Source organism: Poeciliopsis prolifica, unplaced genomic scaffold, assembly GCF_027474105.1.
Source record: "Poeciliopsis prolifica strain line A6 unplaced genomic scaffold, Auburn_PproV2 SCAFFOLD001, whole genome shotgun sequence".
NCBI classification, from domain to species: Eukaryota; Metazoa; Chordata; class Actinopteri; order Cyprinodontiformes; family Poeciliidae; genus Poeciliopsis; species Poeciliopsis prolifica.
The window spans coordinates 12,685,683-12,707,013 of record NW_026562376.1 but is presented as its reverse complement, the minus strand read 5'-3'; the positions used below and the strand labels follow the sequence as shown (position 1 = coordinate 12,707,013).

At 39.6% G+C, this 21,331-nt stretch overlaps 2 protein-coding genes across 2 annotated transcripts in view; one reads left to right on the top strand and one right to left on the bottom strand.

The window, feature by feature from the left end:
* Positions 1–2,546: 2,546 nt before the first annotated feature.
* sspn (sarcospan (Kras oncogene-associated gene)) lies at positions 2,547–11,654 on the top strand. Its single transcript, XM_055038032.1, has 3 exons — positions 2,547–2,873; positions 4,779–4,865; positions 9,068–11,654. Exons 1-3 carry the CDS (start codon positions 2,646–2,648, stop codon positions 9,425–9,427), a joined length of 675 nt encoding a protein of 224 aa, XP_054894007.1. The 5' UTR covers positions 2,547–2,645; the 3' UTR covers positions 9,428–11,654.
* Positions 11,655–15,126: 3,472 nt separating this feature from the next.
* itpr2 (inositol 1,4,5-trisphosphate receptor, type 2) overlaps positions 15,127–21,331 on the bottom strand; it is a 58,344-nt gene continuing 52,139 nt past the window's right edge. Inside the window, exons 56-57 of the mRNA XM_055037860.1 lie at positions 19,046–19,207; positions 15,127–16,434 (exon numbers count right to left, since the gene is read on the bottom strand). Of these exons, the coding sequence (XP_054893835.1) occupies positions 16,351–16,434; positions 19,046–19,207 (246 nt within the window). The 3' untranslated portion in view covers positions 15,127–16,350. The remainder of the gene's footprint in view (positions 16,435–19,045; positions 19,208–21,331) is intronic.

The following is a 21,331-nucleotide window of genomic DNA, read 5'->3' as shown; positions in this document are numbered from 1 at the left end:
TCAAACTATTACAAACGCATTGTCTTTAAAGAGTATGGGAAAGTACAGAGGCATGTACATATCCAGCTTCCATGATGTTCTGGAAGGAGATCGGTTCTGTGTTCCAGACATGAACATCTGTGGGTGTGAAATAACCCCGAAGAAAAGCAGAAGGCATGGTAAAAACAAAACAAAAAAAAAACAAAAAAAACAATCGCTGTTAACATTGTATCATCAGAGTGAAACTGGTCTTTTACCAGCACAGACTTAAAAGCCATGGAAGAAGTTATTACTCCAAGATTAACATAAAAAGACATATTATAATTTACACAGAAATAAGCTCTTTATTTTTGGAGGAAATGAGAAAAGCGGCTTCAGGACAACAAAGATAAAATATATAAAGTTCAACAAAGTCGAACAGACAAAACATGACCAGAATTGGGACACCGAATCATCTGTTCATGCAATGTCAATTTGGCATATCCAGATGTTTTTATATCTGATTCTTTATAAACTAGAATATTATTGAAAAGTTAACTCATGTCAGTAGTCCAAAACAGAAAGTTAAAATGTTACCTTTTTGCAGAGAGATTTGTTGCGAATGGTTTTCAAGTATGACATTTTGATGATTGGAGTCTCCATCTCATTAAAGAGGGGAAATGGCCTGAATTTGAATAGCACTTTATTAAGTCCGGAGGACCCCAAAGTGATTCACACTACATTCAGTCATTCACACATTCACATGCTGATGGTTGTGAACTACTGGACTGTAACCAGAGCTGCCCAGATCTGACAGAGGTGAGGTACCACCCATTTCACCCACCCACTCAGCAGGCATGGTGTGTGAAATGCCTTGCCCAAGGACACAAGAAATGAGACAGTCAGAGTTTGTCCTGTAACTAAATGATTACAGGACAAACTCCTACCACCATCATCACCCCAACCTCAAAGTTCTTTTTTAGAAGAAATGCTAGACTATTGAAAAGTATATCTAGTATTGGTACAAAGTACTTATCTAAGGCCTCTTTTGTATGAATGATTGCATCAGTGCTGTGGTTAGATGTTAAAGGATTACTTTGACAAGGGCTAACCTGAGTAACCCAGGGTAAGTCAAAACTTTCCATGAAGTTATAATCCTTTGCTTCTGTTTTGTTCAGCCAAGCAACATCTGAGTCCCTGCAAGGAGGCAGATTGATTTAAATTTAAATCTATAATATTTAAATTTTGGAAGAACCAAATTTTCAGTTTTCATTTGCTACAAGTCATAATAGGAGAAATCAGAAGTAAGAACTTGACATTTGTCTCTCTATGTGCATATAATACATTAGATTCACTTTCGGAATTCAATGGCTAAAATTTATGAACTTCCCAATGCTGTTCCAATTTTTTTAGAATAATTGGATAATTCATTTGTCCAATTATTGCTGTGACTTTCATTCAGAACAAAGCTTTGACTTATTCTGCAGTGACCTGAGACAGTAGCCCTTCTGTTGGATTGGAGCCCACAGGCCAGACTTTACATCCCTTTTTGCACCAGGGTTGCTGATCACCCTGTCTCCAGTTCACAATTCTCCTTACTAGGTCCACTTTTGATGACGGACTATTCCAGTCTGGGAACACCCTACAAGAGAACACACTCCTGTCAAACTGGATCAAATCCTTACGATTGCCCCGTTTTTATTTTTTGCTTTTTACTCATTAACCTTGAAACCAAATATTTACTTGGTTCCTAAGATGCCCCATCTAGTAACAGGTGTCATTGTAACAAAATAGTCAATTTTACACACTTAATCTGTCAGTGGTCATAATGTTACGCCTGCTCTTTATGCAGAGAGCTCCATATGGAGAATGGAGTGTGTGCAGCTTCAGTCTGTATGCAGCTGCAGGGTTGTCCTCCCGAGCTGCGTTGTCAGTAACCATGGCAGCGGCCCAGCTGTGTGCACAAACACGTGCTTTGCTTTGTGCTTCTCTATTAATCTCCCAGTCACTGTGTGTCACACCATCAAAATCTAATTCCGAATTTTGCGCTAAACGGCAGGAATTTAAACACTGATCTGCTCAGCTCTCACAGCAGTGACTCTTGCTGCTGTTTTGCACATTTAGAGTCTCATTTCTGAGCCCTTGTAATGCCCTCACATGCCTGGTGATCACATTACTTTTTCCTGTTAGTCATGTGACGGTTTTCTGGCTGGCAGCATATGGCTCTTGTGTAACAGTCCTGACACAAAGAGTGATACAGTCACTCCTGCTCTAACCAAGTGTGACCTCCTCTCGCCCCAACCCCCATTGGCTTTTTATTAACTCATACCTACTGATTCCCCTCTGTACTTTCCCTATGTTACCCTGAGAAACCCCCTCTGTGTCGTATGTTGGGAGCTCCCTTTGTGTCTCGTTGCCTCCCCCTTTCCTCCTCAGCATGTTGCCTGCTCTATATGTGGCATCGGAGCTGCTGTAGGAATCCAGTCCAAATGTTTTCCATATTAGTTCAGAGCTTTTCTCTGTTTTCAAATAGCAGCTGAGCTGGGCTTGGTAAAGTCAGGGCAGGGAGGGGACGGGAAAGGGGAGGGAGTAGGGAGGCAACCGAGAGACACGTCCACCCCAAAGAAAGCGAACTGAAAAAAAGTCTTGAAGACAAACACAGAAAGAGTGCGAAGGCACGAGGAAAAATGGGACAGGGCCGGAAAGGTTCCTCAGACAAGAAGCAGAGACAGAAGAATAGAGATGACAGCCCAGCACCAGAGAATGGCAATAAGTGCAGAGTGTGTCGTTTCCCTCTCCTCGTCGCCCTGCTGCAGCTGCTGCTAGGGGTGGCTGTCACAGCCGTGGCCTTCCTCATGCTGGCCATCAGCCCCTCACTCATGGCCCGGGAGACTCCACACTGGGCTGGGATCATTGTAAGCTCTGACTACTCCCTCTTCCATCAGCTACTTGTTTGCATGGAATTTGAATCTCCCATAACTTATATTGCTGCATGACCCATAGTGCATGACAACAGTGTTTCCCAACACAGGCAGACCTATCATATATACATGCTCACATACAAATAAACGTCCCTCTGAATGAATATGAGCCTCTGATCCATCTCCGCTGCATGATTCTGCATGTTCTACTGTCTGAGTTAGAAATTCAAGACGCTTTAAGAATCTTGGAAGACAAGCCAAAACATCCAATCCCAGCGTGCTGTCTTCCAGTTCACCTCATGAACACATTAGTAGCAACAGAAACCCTGCAGTTATTTGATGTGCATACGTCTCCATCCCTTCATTTGGCTTATCACAAACTCGGACATGAATACACATCATGCATTTCCGTTACACTACGCAGAAGTGTGTTTGTATCATTTCTAAAACCCCCGAGCCAAGTCTCTTTTTTTAGATGTAAAGATTAATTTTATGATGGAAAATACATTTTGAAAATGAAGAGCATTACAATCGGCATTTTTGTGTGTGAATGGCACAAGAGGGACATGGAAGGAAAACAACGTATGGTTTTCAAAAACTGTATGTTCATCTTGTGTTCAGCCCCCTTCACTCAGATACCACTAAATCCACTGCAACCAAAGCCCTTGAAAAGCTACCTAAGAGCTTTGTCAAAGAACATCAGTGAACAAACAGCATCAAGGATGAAGCTGTGGAGAAGCTTGAAGCAGAGTTAGGTTGTAAAACAATATCTCAAACTCAGCTCAGTCCATCATGAGTAAATTAATCAGGAGGTCAAAGATAACTCTGAAGGAGCTGCAGATAGAAACAACTCAAGTGAAAGAATCTGAAAGAGCTTTCACAAAGCTGCTCAAAGTTGATGGGAAGATACGGATATCATTCATGGAAGGATAATGTAAAAGACTTGAGACTGGGGTAAAGGTTCACCTTCCAGTGGAACAGCCATAAGCATTCAGCTAGGGCTACAATGCAATGATCCAGATATAGACGTGTTGCAATGGCCAATCAATGTTCAGGCTTAAATCCACTTGAAAATATAAGAGAGAAAATTTATATTCACAGTTTCTCCCTCTTTAGCTGGGAGACTCATCTTGGAAAGTAACCCAAACTCAAGCCAAAATCTTCCAAGTTTTTTTTTTTTGCACTTCACCCTTACTGCTGGTGTGTTCTGCAGTAGGATTTTTTTATGTCATGGTGCTGCTTTGTTTGGATTTATTATATAAGCTCCCATGAAACACTTTAAAGACTGGAGATGTACTGTGACAAAATGTGAAGAAGTTCAAAGTGTTTTAATAGATACAGTTTACGTAAGGCCTCAGGTCACACAAACATGTTTTTCCCGTTTGGTCCTGTAATTCAGCCTATCACAGATGCCATCGGCTCTGGAAAACATCCCTCGACACCGACATCCCGAGTTAGATCCTCACGAGATTCAGCCGAGTGAAAAACATTGAGGTCATCAAGAACTTTCCAGAGTATCCTGGGTGCTTAAGAACCTGGGAAAAACAGTCAAATAAGATGCTGCACGTTGGTCACAAGACTCCAATTGCGCTTAGGAGATAGAGTGTGAGTCTGCGAGAGTGGGTGTCTCAGAGAGAGGAAAGGAGAAAAGCAAAGTAATGAAATCAGAGAGCTGGTTACTGCTGAATCATACAATATTTGGAGACTCATAAGACCAAATTTTTGTTTTTCTTTTCTGTGCCTCCAATGCAATGTATAATGGCAAGTAAAGTCTCATATTAAAGACTGTAACATTGTTGAAGTGGTTAGCCACACCCATATGTTGCTCCAAAGCAAGTATTTTCTTGATGTTTTCTGAATCTGATTAATAGATTTTAAATAATGTCCTTATTGTTCCAGCTTTGTTTGGTTTCTATTGTTGGGTTCTTCCTCTACTGCATCACCTACCAGCCAGACGAGAGATCATCCACACAGTTTATTGTTAAGGTGAGTTTTCCATCCACCTATTAGAAATAGGTGGATGTCAGTTTCAGAAAAAAACAAAAGTCCAATTAGGTGTTTTCTTTGTTATCTCACGCAGCTGATCTGTGCAGAAAATGTTTTTTTGTTGTTGTTTTTTTTACCCGCTCACGCAGGCTGTTAGAGCGAAAAGATTGCAACTACATTCCTGTATGAAAGTGCTCCACATGAATCCCTATGAGTAGAGGAGCACTTTCGTTAATTCGACTTGATTGTACAGCTTAATTAGCCGCGCAATGCATGCAGCTGGAATTTCTAAGTAATTAAAATCAGTTCTCTGTTGTTTTTCCAAAGAAGTGTGATTGCTTTAATTTTTCTGTCCATCGGTGTCCCTGGTGTACAACGTGCTGAAATATGTGAAAACTACAAGGATGTAAAGATGATTCAAAGCTCTTCAGCATAAATGTACAAATTTGGCCTTGATCACTGAAAGTATAAGAATCAAACCTGATTTGCATTCTTTACACATGTTGTAAAGCAGAGAGTGGCATGCAGAAAGGTCCCGCAATGAGAGATCTACCCGTCAGGAGACAGACAAACAAAATGCTTCTGCAGGACATGAATGTGTCTCTTGTCACTATTTATTGTTCAGAACCGATGTTGTACCATCAACAAAACACTCCACTGGTAATCATGTGAATACCAGAGCAGCTTTCTCCGGCCTTTGAAACAAATGTGCTGTAATTTATTGATGCTGTTTACTCCGGCAGCTTCATCATCTTCATTCTTGCTTAAGAATTTATGGCTTTTCAAGCAGCTTGCTTATTCACTTCGGTTGTTCTTGGCTCAGGTCAAACATGCAGAAATGACTCGATTCAACAAAGGATTCAGTGTGCACTCTCCCTGTTTTGTTGTTTCAGTTCATGCTCGTTTGATGAAGTTGCACACAGAGCTTGTCGATGCACCATTTACATATATAAATGTATGTAGGCAGTGCAAGTTAATGCATGCACTGCCTCGCAAAAGTATTCATACCCCCCTTTCACATTTTTCAGATTGCAAACAAAACCTACAGGACATTAACAGGACTTAGTGTAATAGAAAAACATTAAGAAATGCATCATTGAAAAGTGGGGAGAAATAGTCTCTGTATTTAAATACTTTGACAAGTGAGAACCTGATAAGACCAACTTAGCTGTCCAAGGAGAAGAAAAGCATCTACACAGCATGATAGTGTCTCCACCATGTTTCTTAGTGTTAATGGCCTTTGGTAGCTTGATAGAGTATCATGTATGTGTGATGGTAGTGCTCGTTTTCCACACATAGTATTTCACTTGCAGGTCATAAAAGTTGAATTCTAGTGTCACCTGACCTCCACCACATGAATTCTGTGTTGCCTGCATGGCAAAAATGTGCTTTCTTCTTCCACAGAGTTATCTATAACCTGTCTGCTATTTTCATTCTGATGCAGTTTGTTTTTCTAATGTTCTTTAGCAAACCTCTGGGGTTTTCAGAGGACATCTGGATTTGTGCTAAGATTAATGAGCATGTATGGCCTTCTTTTATTCTCACTTTAGGCAGGTTAGACTGAACAGGCACGCTAGACTTTTCACATTTTCAAGGCATGGCATTTTTTTTTAGAAATGTTAGAAATCCATCCCTTGTTTTATTTTCCTCCACTTTACAGGTGTATGTTACTTCCTGCCTGTCTGTTTAATGAACTGGATAAAGTTTAATGGAGATGAACACTTATTCACACAGTGTCAGTCGAGTTAATATGCTTCCTTCATACTCATGCAACTCGTCCACTCAAATCTGTACAGGCTATTGGAAAATTAACATTAACACTTTTACAAACAAATCTTTACTCGTCCCTTGCATAATTCCCCAACAGGGGCTGAAACGTGCTGGGGAATGAGGGCTCCTCTTATATAAGTGATGGATTAAGACGAAAGGTTTAGTGTGATTGAGATCGAGCAAAGCCACATTTTACAGATATATTTTTAGACAATCTCTGCAGGTCAGAATACCGACACAGGACATCCATTAACGGTGGCTGGCATTAAGTCGTGTCTCCTCTGTGCTAAAAGCTGGGCTGAGGGTCAGACCTCGCCCGGCAGTATTGTGGGTAATCTCTTTGAACTGAATTTTTCAGCAGGCACTGAGCCAGAATCTCTTTCTAAGCCACGATTTTGGCACTCTGGGTGATCATGAGACAACAAGGTTGAGCAAAAGGCAGATTATATGTGCGCCGTATAAAATCACACTGGTTCAGATTCAGGTTGCTTTATTTCTAATCCTGAAACAATCAAACATAAAAAGACAAACAAAAAACACAATGTACATGTCAACAACAAGCTACCTGGAATATCACGAGGAAACATGTTAGCCAAAAAGATGTTCATAGTATTTGAAACAGATACAGCTGTTAAAATTGATTAATTATAATTAGGACATCACTATTTCTGAAACCTGCCGCAGTTTCACTCATTCACAGCAGGACAAAGCTTGTTTGTTGTACCATTCTTAACTTGGAGACTAGAAAATTATCCTTGGAATGAGGAGACTGACACTCTGAAAAAGAGCCATTTTGCAAAATGAACCCAGCAGTCGTTATACTTGACTAATAGGCATAATTAGTTGTAGTTGTAAAACGGGAGAAAAAAAAGAGAGTGAAAATTGCTCTAAAAAACAGTTTTGAACAAGACAATAGTTGACAGTGCTACCGAAAGTTTCCACTGATGGTATTCCCTCTGGAAAGCCAAAATCAATGCTTGTACTTAAATACATAAAGTGAAGGTTTAGTCTACCTACAGGATAAAATATTAAAGGTAAAATGTAAAATAAAATTGCAATAAAACAATACTCTGGCTTCTTTCAGATAGTCGTCATTTCTGCTTCAGTTCTGACCGACATGTTTCACAGATATGCATCAGCCTGTTTCTCCTGGTAGTTGTGACATTTTTACTTTATCATAGCGAGAAATGCAGTAGTGTTTTATGTTTGAATGTTCTCCACATAATAAGTCTGTTTTACTCATCAGAGTTTGACAGCACTACACCTCTTAAACTGTTATTTCCAGGATGTCGGCTGTCATGTCACTCAAAGCCATCCACAGGTGGTTTTCCCACTTGAACATCCATATAGCCCATCCCTAAAACGCTGCTTCCAACTGATGCTACAGATGTGGTGAATGGAAACGAGTTGTAATAATGATATAGTGTCATACTACAGCTGCCGTTAAACTCTGCCTTTATTGGCCCAGTTTCAGAGAAACAAACAGCTGGAATTAATTATTGTGGCTAAATATTAAGGAACATTGATTTAGAGAGAATATTAATGCTTCTTTAATGTCATCCTGGAAATCTGCAGGTGGATTGTACTAATACAGGACAGATGTTGTATAAAGTAGGAACTGATTCCTTACTTGATTAACATTGTCATCTCAGTGGTCTGGCTGTGCAAAACCTGCCTGAATAACATGCCCTAGTGAAGGCATAAACTCTGTTGTACCTTCATCCCTCAGGTTTGGCGCGTTCCGTAAATCTAAGATTGATTGTGTTTTATAATCCTCTAGTTAAAGGGTTTCCAATGCACTGCTAGGTTAAAAGACATCAGCCCTCCCTGCTTGTTGCTCCAGAGTTCACCCACCTTTGCTGCATAAATGATGTTTGTAACAGTCTGGGCTTGCTGGGCGATGTTCTTTTTTTTCTGACACCAAAAAGCAAACACATCCTCATTAGACACATTCCCATTAAACGGTCATCTGTGATTATAGTGAGAGATACATAGTGCTGTAATTGGCGCTAACACATTATCCATATATGGTCGTGTTTTCCTGTGTTAGTCTGTGACACCAGCGACATAAAAGATTTTAATTCTTAAATTTTCAGACTTTAAAACATGATATCAACCCATTAATGTACAGTAAATGGATGCTGGATACAGAAGAGGTTCTCGCTCTGAAAATCACTTAATTTTGTGATTTAAGGAATTTATTTCCTTAAAATGATCAAACCATCAAACTACAGGAAAAGACAAAAGTGATTCAACAAAATCCTGATCAAAGCCGGTCCTTAATATTCAATTAATGGAGGACACGTTTCACAAGTTGCTTCACAATTGGCTGCAAAGTTTACATTATCAAAAATTTCAGTCCCAAACTAAGACCACAGCCACTTCTTTGGGTGACACTTGTTTTCTGACAGTATCTCTATCCCCACCTTTAGCTCCTGTACTTTATCCTGTGCACCACTGGCCTGGTCATCTCACTGCTGGTTGTAGCGTTTGCTGGACATCACCACTCTCAGGCCAGCAGCTTCACCTGCCAGCAGGAAGGAGACGACTGTGTGTGTGTGCTGGACCAGAGAGACCCGATAGCCCGCACCTTTGACTACAAGGGGGTTAGCGACTGCGAGACGATAACCGGCACGCTCATCTTTTACTTCCTGCTCCAGATCCTGCTGAACCTTGCGCAGGCTCTGGTCTGTGCCGCTGGAGCCTTCATCATGTGGAAGGATCGCTACCAGGTCTTCTTCGCAGGGACACAGATCCGATCTCCCTCCACCCAGCAGTGGCAAAAAGTTTAACATGTTGGGTGCTCAGTCAGAGTCCTTGGAGGTCATATTTCTCTCCTGTAAGACTTAGCGACAAAGGACTTTTGGGTGTGTGCCTTTATGTATTTTCTCTTTCTGTCAATTACAGACATGTGATAAATTACAGAAAAATCACATTGTTTGAGATACTTCTTAGCAACGTTCAGGAACTTTCAACTTTTCCCTCTACAGGGTAGATAAGAAATAGACAAGTCTGCTGACATGTGCTACTCCTCTTCAACAGTGTGCTGTTGAAGTGTTGCAGCTGCTTCTGTTTGGCACCTTAAAAGTAACAAAACCAGGAAGTTTCATGCAACCACCGTACAGTGTTGCTACAAAATCCATCAACACCGAGCTGTTTCCGTCGTATTTCCAGGAAACTGGGGATGCATTGTGACCTCAGCTGATTGCAGCTGCATGATTCACTGAGCTTCAGTGTTGTTTGCAATCAGTACTCCCCCAATGCAACCGGACGTTGAGAGAAGTTGTGATGGAAAATAAGATGAGATGACAAACAGAAAGGCCAAATTAAAACACATGGAATATGTTTCTCAACCCAATCAGAAAGTATCAACCCAAAAGGTCAGGGTAGTCTTTAGAGAAAACTTCCTCCTTTGTAGGGCTGGGTTCTCCTTTTTGATTCCTGACTGGAAAAAGTCACAGTTTCCACAAAGCATATAATTTCATTGAATCCTTTCTGAACTCAATAATTGAGATCATTGATTAAAACTGCATATCTTCCTTTAATTTGTCATCCTTCTGTAGTTGCAAATATTGTGGTGATTTTATAACTATAGTGTTTTTTGCACACAACTTTGTACTGGTAGTTTCCAAGCGTTGCCAAATGAAGATTTTATGCACCCAAAAGGAAAACAAATTTTTTTTTCTAAAATCTTTTACATAAGTTTTGCTTTGTTTCAAAACAACAGCAAATGTGTACACAACATTTGCTGTTGTGTACACATCACTGCAATCAGTATTTGTTTTGTGGCTCAAAGCACTGGCATTGTGCAGGATTTCTTTGGTTTCTCTGTAAATGGGGTTTTCTGATCAGGACTGGTTGCTTCAGTGTCCCTTTGATCTGCGCTCAAGTTTTTATTTGCATAACTAACTCAGGTGACACCATGAGTTGTGTTCTCAGTCTAGGATTTAGACTGAGATTTACAAAGTTACATCAAGCTTTTGCATTATGCTGTAAGGAACAGTTTTCACAGAATAAAATGGTTGTGTTCATGGTATTGACAAAACATGGGCTCAGGTTTCTGACTCCTGCACTGAAGCCTTCAGTGGTAAACAACAAGTACAGGGCATTGAAAAAGTAACTGTTCCCTTCTGTTGTTGTCTTTTTAGCACACCAAAAAAGCTTCAGTCTTCAACCTTTAGCCTGATCAGACTGAGATTTTTAAATAGAAAATATAGAAACTATTTTAAAATTATAAGTTGATTATTAAAGGAAAAAGTTGCCCAATAGCTAAAAAGAATCCACTCGATGGCAGTGATTGCCACCAATGTTTGCAATAACTGGTGATGAGTGAAGAAATATTAGCCTGTTTAAAGCCTAAACTCAATTGAACTAAGTTTAGACTTTAATTTTCCAGTCCAAAACATTCATTTTATGAATTTCTGTGAGCAGTTCAGTGGTGGACTTGCTGGTTTGCTTCGTACTCTTGTCGTTGTCTATGATCTGGATGTTCGAGAGCTGAAGGTAATGAATTGACGGTTGAATATTTTCCTTCAGGATCGTCTGCTGGAGAGCAGAACTTATGGTCCCATCAATTAGAACAAGTAATCCAGTTTCAGGATGAAACATGTTTGATCGTAGGTATGTTGTTGTTGTGTTGTTGTGTTGTTGTTGTTGTTGTTGTTGTTGTTGTTGTTGTTGTTGTTGTTGTTGTTGTTGTTGTTGTTGTTGTTGTTGTTGTTGTTGTTGTTGGGTTTTTGGGGTTTTTTCTGAGTTGCTGAGCACGCCTTCCAAAATGTTCCCCTTTTGTCCGGTCAGTCCAAAGAACATTTTTGAAAAAGTTTTGTAGATAATCAAGGTGGGGTTTGTTTGGCAAATGTGAGACAAGCCTTGTCAATCAGAAGTGGTTTTAACTTTGGTACTCGCATATAGATCCAATTGAATAATGATTTAACACAGGGGTCATTTCTGTTTTCACATAGAGCCAGGTTAGTTTGGATAACGTTTTTCCACTAATAATAAAAGCATATTTTGACAACAGTCTTTTCAGTTCATTTAGGTTTTCGTTGTATATTTTAAAAAGAAAAATGTTTGATGATTTCAAAACAAATCAAAAATAAAATAGAGGGCAAATTTATTTTGGGAAGCACTGCATGTACTTCTCTCACTTTTGCATGGTTTGTGGTAATAAAAGCTTATCATGATTCCAGCAACACAGACAACTCAGACAACTCTTTATGAGACTGAAAGCAGAGCCAAACAGGGCTCTCGAACTTACGAAGGTGGATGCCAAGCCAATAGCCAGCATGACTCAGTCCACCTGTAGGAGTCAAACTGCTGCAGCCAGAGAGGGAGGGGGGGGGCGCACATTAGGGGGAGGGAGGGGGGACTCAGACAGGCAGCTGGAGTGATGTAACTTCATAAGTTTCCTTTCTTTTAATTCATCTATGTTCATTTACATGGGGCGAAGACAAAAGAAAATGTATTAGCTGAAATTTACTAGATCTCTCAGAAACAGCAGAGTCCATCCATGCAGGCTTTGGATGGTAAACTTCATGCTGCTTTTATATCTAATCTGATGAAGCATGCAGCACTGAAACCCGTGGGATGTTTCATGTCTTTCCAGGAAAAATAGAAAATAACTTTCCAAATGCGAGAATCTGTTGGCAGGACAACCATTTGTTGTGGGCTCCACAAAAAAAAAAAACAACATTGTTCTAGTAAAGCCATTAGAGGTCAATTTTAAATTGTGCAATTAAGCTAGATAGGGGACGCAGGTCAGATGAAGCCAAAACTGAACTTTTGGACCAAATGGAACATTTTTAGTTGCATCAGTTTAAACAGTGGTTGAAAGTTCAGTATTTCTAAACACAGGAGGGAATATTGTCATAGTTTACAGAAAAAGGACAAACAGATAGGTTTGTTCTTATTAAAAAAAATGTTTAAAAATTTAAATACAACATTTGACTTTCTAGGAATGTGTTAAACTTCCTATAATGAACATTTAAAACAAGTCCAGCTCATTTTATATGTTCAAGAGAATTAAATGCATATCTAATGATGAAACAAACATGAGTTCAAGCTATTCACAGCAAGGATAATTTCCTGGTGGTTTTAATTATTATGCATTTTTACAGTGTGAGGTCAGGCTGCCCCATAAGAAAGAGCCTGACTGAGGGCGGACTGTTTTGCAGCACTTTGTTTCACATGCTTGTTTTGTACTGTGATGTCGATCCGTCATGTGACCATAAAGGCTCAAAGTTTACAGCCAGACGCTGGAAGTCACATGCCAGTCATCATGGGGGCAAGTCTATTTATAAAGCTGACAGCTGAGAAGCAACTTGTCAGCCATACTTCTGTGTGACTATGAGCTTTAGGTGTGGTGAGTTCTAAGAAGAAAAAGAAAAAGAACAATAGTGGGGAATATTTACAATACTGTTAAAAAGTATTTGCCCCGTTTGACCCCCAGATTCACTTTGTTCTTGCTTTGTTGTCACATCTTAGATATTTGAATTTCAAATTTCAGTATCCGAATCAAGACATCCCTTGAACATCACCTGGCTGATGACATTAAGTAGGTAAAAAATTTTAGATCATCTAGAAAAATTTTTAAATAGAGAGAGAAAAAAAGTCAGTGACATTTAGACATAAGTCTATTAGCATAAATAAACCACAATGAGAGCCACAATCCACAAATGGAGAAAACATAGAACAGTGATGAACTTTCTCAGGTGTGGCTGGTTATATATTGACCCTACCAATATTATTTCCAAACAGCATCAATGACTCATCCAGGAGATCCTAAAATGTCTAAAGCATTGAGCTTCTCTGACAAAAAAAAATGGTATCCAGACCAAAACTACCAAACAGACACGAAGGCTGTTTTGGTCACAGCTACCAACAAAGAATATCTTGATGAATTTGTGTTTATGATTTTAAATCTTTACAGAAAATAACTATTCCTGCTGAATAGTGCAGGAGGACTGAGTGTTATTGGTGAAAGGCCTGACTCAGTCAAACTGCCTGCAGCCACTGAGGTGTTTGTGTTATCTTGTGTTTGTTCGCCCTGTTTTCCCTCTCTCTCCACTGAATACACAGAGACCAAGCATGTGACTTCTCACTGCGGTTTGACTAGAAAGATGTTCAAAAACAATCCTGAGGTTTGCTTCGTAAAGCCGGTCCAGACTGAGAATGTAAAAATGTTTAAAAATAAATGAATAAATCCAGTAAAATTGAGCCGGGTGATTTGGGAAGCCTCTCAGATTGACAGTAGCATCTCAATACGGCAAATATGATCCTTCTGCCAGACAGTAATGATGGTCCTGATATTACCATCTCTCTCCCTCCCTAACTGCAACACATTCCAGTAATGCAGCACTTTACCCCTCATGTCTACACAGTGACAGCTGCTCACCATTATGGCACTGCGTGAACTAATTTTAATGGCTGTCACCGGCAGCAGGAGTGAACGCAGGCCTGCCAGCGTAAACAACAAACCCGGAGCCAAAGACGGATGGTCCTCTCAGCGGAGGGTAAATGACGGGACGGGATGAAACACTAGTTTGCTCCCTATGATTCGTTTATCACTTCAAACAGGAAACAGGATTGCAGGAATATAGATGATCAGCCAGCTCCAGTTATGAGATATCCACTTGTGAGCTGAATGTTCGATGTGGACCAGGGCTCTCCAGAACTCCTGTTTGGGTACTTATAAAGCAATTCAGTTCTTTGTGCCGGGCTCCAACCTGATATATTTTATAAACAAAATTTTGAATGTGCACAGCAGTTTAAATACTTTATTTTTTACATTATATAACTAAGGCTTTGAGTCATTTTTCACTTTTTAAAAAAATACTTTCTGCCTAGAACTCAGAAATATCTGATCATGTTCTCTTCCAACCTTCTACAGGTTTTTATTTGGATTCTCAGAGGCCTGCTATTATTTGTTGACAATTAAATTCCAACTTGTTCAATCATGGGAAGGCTCAAAAACTCAAGAGCACCATGATAAATAAAAGGAATTAAACATTATGCTAATAGTTATGATTTTGCTTCGTTTTAGCAGGATGTATGAGAAACACCAAACTGTTACATAAAACAAAGTTATTTCGTGCATTTGTTTTAGCTTTACTTTTTGAACAGAATCCCAGAAGTAAACTTAGTTTTGAATTATTGAGCTGACATTTTGTGTCAGGGAAGAGAGAAAGTCATATAGTCCTGCCAGTGTAAACAACACCAATATCTTTGCTTTCCCAAGCACAGATATTGGAAAAGAGCACCAATATCTGAGGTAATTTTGATGAATGAATTAATTTCATAAGGGGGTTTTTTCCCCACATTTCTTCACGTTTTCTTAAATTAATGATTTAATTATAAAAAATCCAGTCAGGCAGGTGTAATAAAATGTTTTGTTTTAATCAGGTGTTAAACACGTGTATTTGCCATGTTTAAATTTGTAAAGAGTGGTCTGACAACAGGCAAAACTGCAATTACAACAAGAACTGAACAAAAGCATCATGTATAATTTTATTATGAGGAGTACACATACTGCATGAGCTGAAATGCACTGTTTGTGTAAATGAGGACAGTTATTTCATCTGGTAATTGGGTGCAAATGAGAGAAAGTGAACTCAGAGGTGGTCTGGGGAAAAAAGCAAAACCTATAACATGAATGAGAAAAGATTGAGCCATTTACACACAACTGTTGTTACAAATTTATTAGACCATCTGAGCAGATAAAATAGATTTTCTGTACACTGAGCAGAAAGTGTCAGGACATTCGCAATTAAACTTATATGCAGTTGTGCTGTTAGTTTGTGCGAGACAAACAAGTTCTGATTTAGGAATCAGCTGCTATAGTGGCAACGATTTTACAACAAAAGAACAGACATGAATGATAGGGGTAAATTATGCAAAGATTCTGGTAAAAGATGGAATATTTATAGAGACAGAGATGTAACAAAGAAAAGTGAGGCTTTCATCCTCCCTCACTACATCCTTTAGCAGAAATAAGATTTTCAGGAAAATTCAAGTACGTTTTCCACAGGTTATCAGTATTTTTATTCACATTTACAAAGCATAGAAATCTGTAAAAGGCAACTGAAGAGGTACAGAGAATGCATATCTGAACGCAACACCAAATGTAACGATCAAATGTGACATCCCGAGCAAACCAATACATCCAGTATAACATTTTCCCTTTCTTAAAAAAAGTGCACTTACAGACGTTGCAGTGTGCTGTTTATTAAAACAAAACAAAACAGTAAGGCAGCATGATTTCATCTCAGAACATAAAAATAATACTCCAGTTATAAATGGGAAATGTTCCCATAAATATCAAAATGAACCTAAGGGGTAAAGAGGAGAATACTTTAACAGAGTGTGCGCCATCCTCACACCAAAATCTGAGAAAGGAAGATATTGGTGCGGAGTGTTGCACCAATGATCCACTCACCGACACGTTCACCTCATTCTAACGTTTCCTTAGACCTCCTACACGGCATACGAACACCATAGTGGTAGATCTGGACTCTGTCTTACAGCTGACTGGGCACAAAAGGCATAAAGAGCATCTAAAAAGGCATAGCCAAGGCATCAAGCCGAACCCTTCCTGCTGCCTCCTTGCAGTTCGACTCTGGTGGTTGTATGAACATATCTAAAGGTGCAGGTTGTTCTTATGGCCAACGTCGGTGCAGCTCCTGATTTTGCAGGCATCTGTTGAGCGGTTCTCCCTTCCTCAGTGTGTCGGGATGTGATGGTGGTTGTGCTGTGAAGGACCCAGGAATCCAAGCCTTTGCTTGTTCTTCCGCTGCTCTGTCATCTGTGGAGCAGACAGAAAACACAATTGAGCTGGAGTGGGTTTTAATTCTGCACTGAGCAAACCGCATTACATGCAAACCTGTGTTTGCTCTGCAGTTGTTCTAGCGGCCACTTGAATGTGCAAAACAAAATAATCCCATTGGCCTTCCAGAGGGATGTTTGTTCATTTATCGGCACTACGCTCAGAAAGTTAAAGAGCAACTCGTGTTCACTGAACATAAACTGATTTTTGTTTTTGGATTTTCAGCGTGGAACAAACACTATCAATTCATTTTTGAAACCAAAAACTGAATAAGGCTGAACAAGACCGAGTTTCAAATCTACACAAAACCAAAATTATAAATATAAGATCTGTAAATGCACTCCGTTAGCATGTTGTAGTGAAACAAGCCGGGGCGCATTTCTGCATGCATATCCCCTCTCCCAAATCTTATAAAAATGCTGGAGTTCATGAAAAGTTGTTGAATCCTACACACTGCTATGGATCCAAAGAAAAGATCAGTCTACTTCAGTTTCAACCAAGGTGAACTTCTCCAAACATTCTAGATAAAGCAGTTGAATATTTGTCCTAACTGACCATGAACTTTTTCTCCAGAAGGCTGTAAACTTGTCAATGTCGGACAATGAGAATTTCAGTCATTTTTGGAGAAGGAGCTACTTTGATCGTCGGTTGTTTAGCTGATGTTTAATTTGCTTCACTGTGGAAGCTGCTGCTGGTGTTTTAGAATATTCTAGTATATCGCAGCGTTGAGCCTTTGGGCTTCCTGAATTAATTTGTAACATCCTGAACTAGAAAGGCGTGAAATGATTATATGACTGTTAGATATTGCAATGATAATATTGGATGCAATTAATATCATCCTCACATCCACTCTACTATCTGTGAGATTTAACATCTGTGTCACTAAACTCCATCTAACTGGTCACATACTAGTACACGACTGGCGTGCAAAGTATGAAAGCATGCCAGCAAATCATGTCATAAATTATGGCATCAAAAAAATGCTTTATGACTGTACTTCAATGAACATTTGTATTGGAATCACAAGAAATAGTGCAGCAATCTTCTCATTTCAGGATTACAGTTTGGGTCAAGTCATTGGAATTTGGACCACTGTGGAAAACAATACTTCAGATTCAATGAAAATCCAAAATTAATATGACAGTCAGTGCATCTAAATGTCTGAATTGGCAAATATGGAATATTCTCATTAGAGTAAAAGCAATGTGTTAGCATAAATAAATCACGATTGCTACAATAGCAGCAATTGTCTCTTAATTTTCTTTAAGAGACAGTAAAGCCTGTTTTCACACGAATGGATTCGTCCCTGCTGCTCAGCGAAGAACATTTATGTTGGAAGTGCAGCAGTCAGGAGTGCATGACAGCTAGATTTAAATTAGACGATCTGCACTGGCCTCAGAGGAGATGTAAAGATAAAGCGTTTGTGTCTTTGCCCAAAGGGGCTCCGGCAGCACAGAAACTTTATTGTTACATGAGGGGCTGGCGGGCAGCAGGAAGCTGCTGCCAGCTCTACAGGCCGCTGAGGTCAGCGGAGGTTGTTGTTTTGTTTATTGGAGTGTGATCCTCCCACAGCAGGAGCTGTTTTTGCACATCTGGCAGAAGGGGGAACAAGGACGGGCCTGTGCCGGCGATCACATGCAGGGTAGGCAGGTGATGGGAGTGATCGGTCACACTGCAGCAGCGCAGTTAGTCATCCAGACAGCCAGAGGCTCGCTGGCGACTGTGTTAGCAGCCAAAATGATCGTCACCTGTTGCGCTCCGTCCGGCGGAGGCTGATAGGAATTGTCGACCTTACTGGTCTCAGAGCAGATTTATGACAACATGATGTTGACCTTTCCCTCTTCCGGTGTTTCGAGGTAAAAAAAAACAAAACAAAACAAAAGGAGAACGCAGTAAAACATGCTTCTGCACAAATGATCAAACAGGAGAAATTAGTTCATCTGTTCACCAGGTCATGATACAACATTGAAACCAGGCTTCTATGTGCAGGAGCTTACTGGGAAGTGTGTTTCAAGTAAGTTTGAAATAAACTTTCCGTTGTATGATTAAATGATAGATTAGTTAGAACCCTAAAAAATTAAAATGTGCAACTCAGAAAAGTTAGTTTGAAAGCAAAAAAAATTATGATCATAAATGATATGATAAATGCCCACCTATCATATCAGAAAGATACAATAAATATTCATATTTGTGGCATTAAAGAGATACCACAAATATCTCTTTGATAAAACTTTTTCCTTCCGCTAAACTTTACATCAAAATGTCTGGATACAGCGTCTTTTCAGCAGCAGTATTTTAAGGCATACAAGTCAGCAGTTTTACCCCTTTGAGAAGGACTAAAAGTCGCTTATAACAATGACGTTGCATGACATTACACTGTGTGAGTAAAAACCATTTAGCCTACATGAGTTTCACTTCTTAAAACAAATCATTTGAGTTTTTAGGCTTTCCAATAAGTTGAATTAGAATGTGGTTGAGAAATCGAGGGCTCTTAACTCGAGGGCCCCTGCTGGCCTGAGGGTTGTAACAAGTGTCTTTCTTCGCTTATTATTTGGTCCAGCTCTAAAATCAATCTGAAGTGACACTCTACCTGTTCTTTGAGCTCATACAGCTGGCTCGAGAGCTGCGACACCAGACCGACGGTGTTCTCCAGTTTCTCCTGCAGGGATCGGATCTCATTCTGCTCATTGTCTCCCTCGTTGCTCACCAGAGACATGGCTCTCATGCGAGGGAACCAATCCAAGTTCTTCTCCTGCAGAAAGTAAACACTGTCATGATGAAGGTGAACAAAAACCCAGACAATAAGAGCATTGATGCAACCGATTTGCATTTACACGGGGAGCGTCTCAGGGTCACAGTCATCCTGCAGGAGCAAAGTAAAGTGGTTAGAGGGTTTAGCATTAATCATCTCATCAGAATGGAAGAGGCTCTGTGTAGAATATTTAAAGCAGCTCTGCTGTCTCCAGGTTACTGCACACAGCAGTAACACACTAAATGAACAGTAACTGACATTTCAATTCTCACCCACTCCACAAACACACAGCCGATGTGCGGATGAGTCACTGTCGTCCATCAACAGCAGCACATGAAGCACGGAGCAACTTATAGAAGAGAGTGTGTCTGTGTGTTTCAGCATTGCAGGGCGCATTTTTCTATCAACCAGATCTTTGTGAGGACCCACAGCATGGGCCCCATAAGAAGAAGTGCTGTTTTGCAAAAGACAGTACTATAGAGGTGAACGAGCACAGAAAGATATGTGTGTTTGGACGCTCATATGCAGAGTGATTCAGATCTGTTAAAGTGCTGCGCAGACCAAACCAGCTGCAGCAAAGCTTCTGGACAACCGAGGGTAAAATACACCTATAGAATTATGTAACGCGTCTGTGTTTGTGTGGGTGTGTGCAGTGTTGGAAACGGACCTGGCGGACTGTGAGCAGGAATGTGTTTAACGACATGCGTGCTCTTGTGCAAAGTGAGATACTGTAGGTGTCACAGATACAGATGCCATCAGCTGACAGTTATGTAATATTCTCCCATCGGTTTGGCTGATAAAAAACGTTTACAAGGCGCTGATGGCCGGATTTGACTGGCATCACAATGAGTCCACTGGGAGCAGTGAGTGAGGTGTGCTCCCACCTACTCTTATATAAGAGTAGACTGCAGGCCGAGATGGAAGGATGAGGGTGTGAACCGCTGAGAGAGGACATGAGGGGAGTTTAGGTAGAGGGTGGATGGAGATGTGGGGGTGTGGTGGCTATTTGGTTTTGTTTTCCTTGTTAACAACTTTATCTCACTTAGGTTGGAGATGCAACAATAGTCTTGAGCTAAGAACAACTACGAAAACAGTAAATAATTTGATTAAAGCCTGAAACTGAGCAACTTATTATGACAGCTGAGGGCTAAGGAGAGCCAGAGTTTAGTATAAAAAAAAAACCATTTAAAATCTGGAAAAGCTCTGCAAAGTTGATTCCGATTACTTTGATGTTTATAAAGATGGTGCTAATTAGAACAAAGTCATAATAAAACAAAAAAGTGAGGAAAGATGAAAAATAATTTAAAACAAGAAATTGTTGGAATTTATATATATATATATATATATATATATATATATATATATATATATATATATATATATATATATCAGACACAGAACAAGTTTTATAACTAGAGGAGTTCTCAAAGAATTAAAAAAATCCCTAAAATATTTATTTATGCATTCACACACAGTCACTACTGACCATCTTCATCTCAGTTTTATACTGATATAAAAATTTATGCCAGATTCTCACTAAAATATGCAGAAAAACAACGAGAAACCGAAAGTTCATTAAACACATTCTTCACAATCAACACTTACATTAGCTGCTGCTGTTTGGGCCAAGACTGGACAAAAAGGACAACTCGACCAGAGACGGATGGATTTAAGCAACAATTGAACTGCATTTAAAAAGTACAATTATGAGCAATCTACATCGTATCCACTGATCAACTCTGCTTTAAAATAAATTGAAAGCGTCATGTCAGATCTACATGGTGAAAAAAAAATATTTTTCATGAGAAGTTCTTTCTCTGTCTTTGCCTGACTATAACACCAGGTTTCTGGAAACTTTTGTCAGGATTAGAAATGAAAAAAGTTCAGCAGTGGCTGCAGACCTTTAATTAGGCATGAGAGGTTTTAATTTGCCACTAAACTCCATTTTAAAAAAACAAAACATTAAGTTTTATTGGTTTATATGCAGAGCTATAAGAATAAACATTTTCTTAAATAATTATATAAATAGTGCAAAACAGAAAGGAATATTAATGACAAAGAAAACTGGTGGAAGCGACATTTAAAATAAGTTCACTAAACCATGCAAATTCTATGGTGGCAGGA

Excerpts from the sequence above, each read along its gene's own strand:
- sspn (XM_055038032.1), top strand. The coding sequence starts at position 2,646 with ATGGGACAGGGCCGGAAAGGTTCCTCAGACAAGAAGCAGAGACAGAAG. Across the intron at positions 2,874-4,778 it reads CACACTGGGCTGGGATCATT|CTTTGTTTGGTTTCTATTGT; the intron begins GTAAGCTCTGAC and ends TTATTGTTCCAG. Across the intron at positions 4,866-9,067 it reads CCACACAGTTTATTGTTAAG|CTCCTGTACTTTATCCTGTG; the intron begins GTGAGTTTTCCA and ends CCCCACCTTTAG.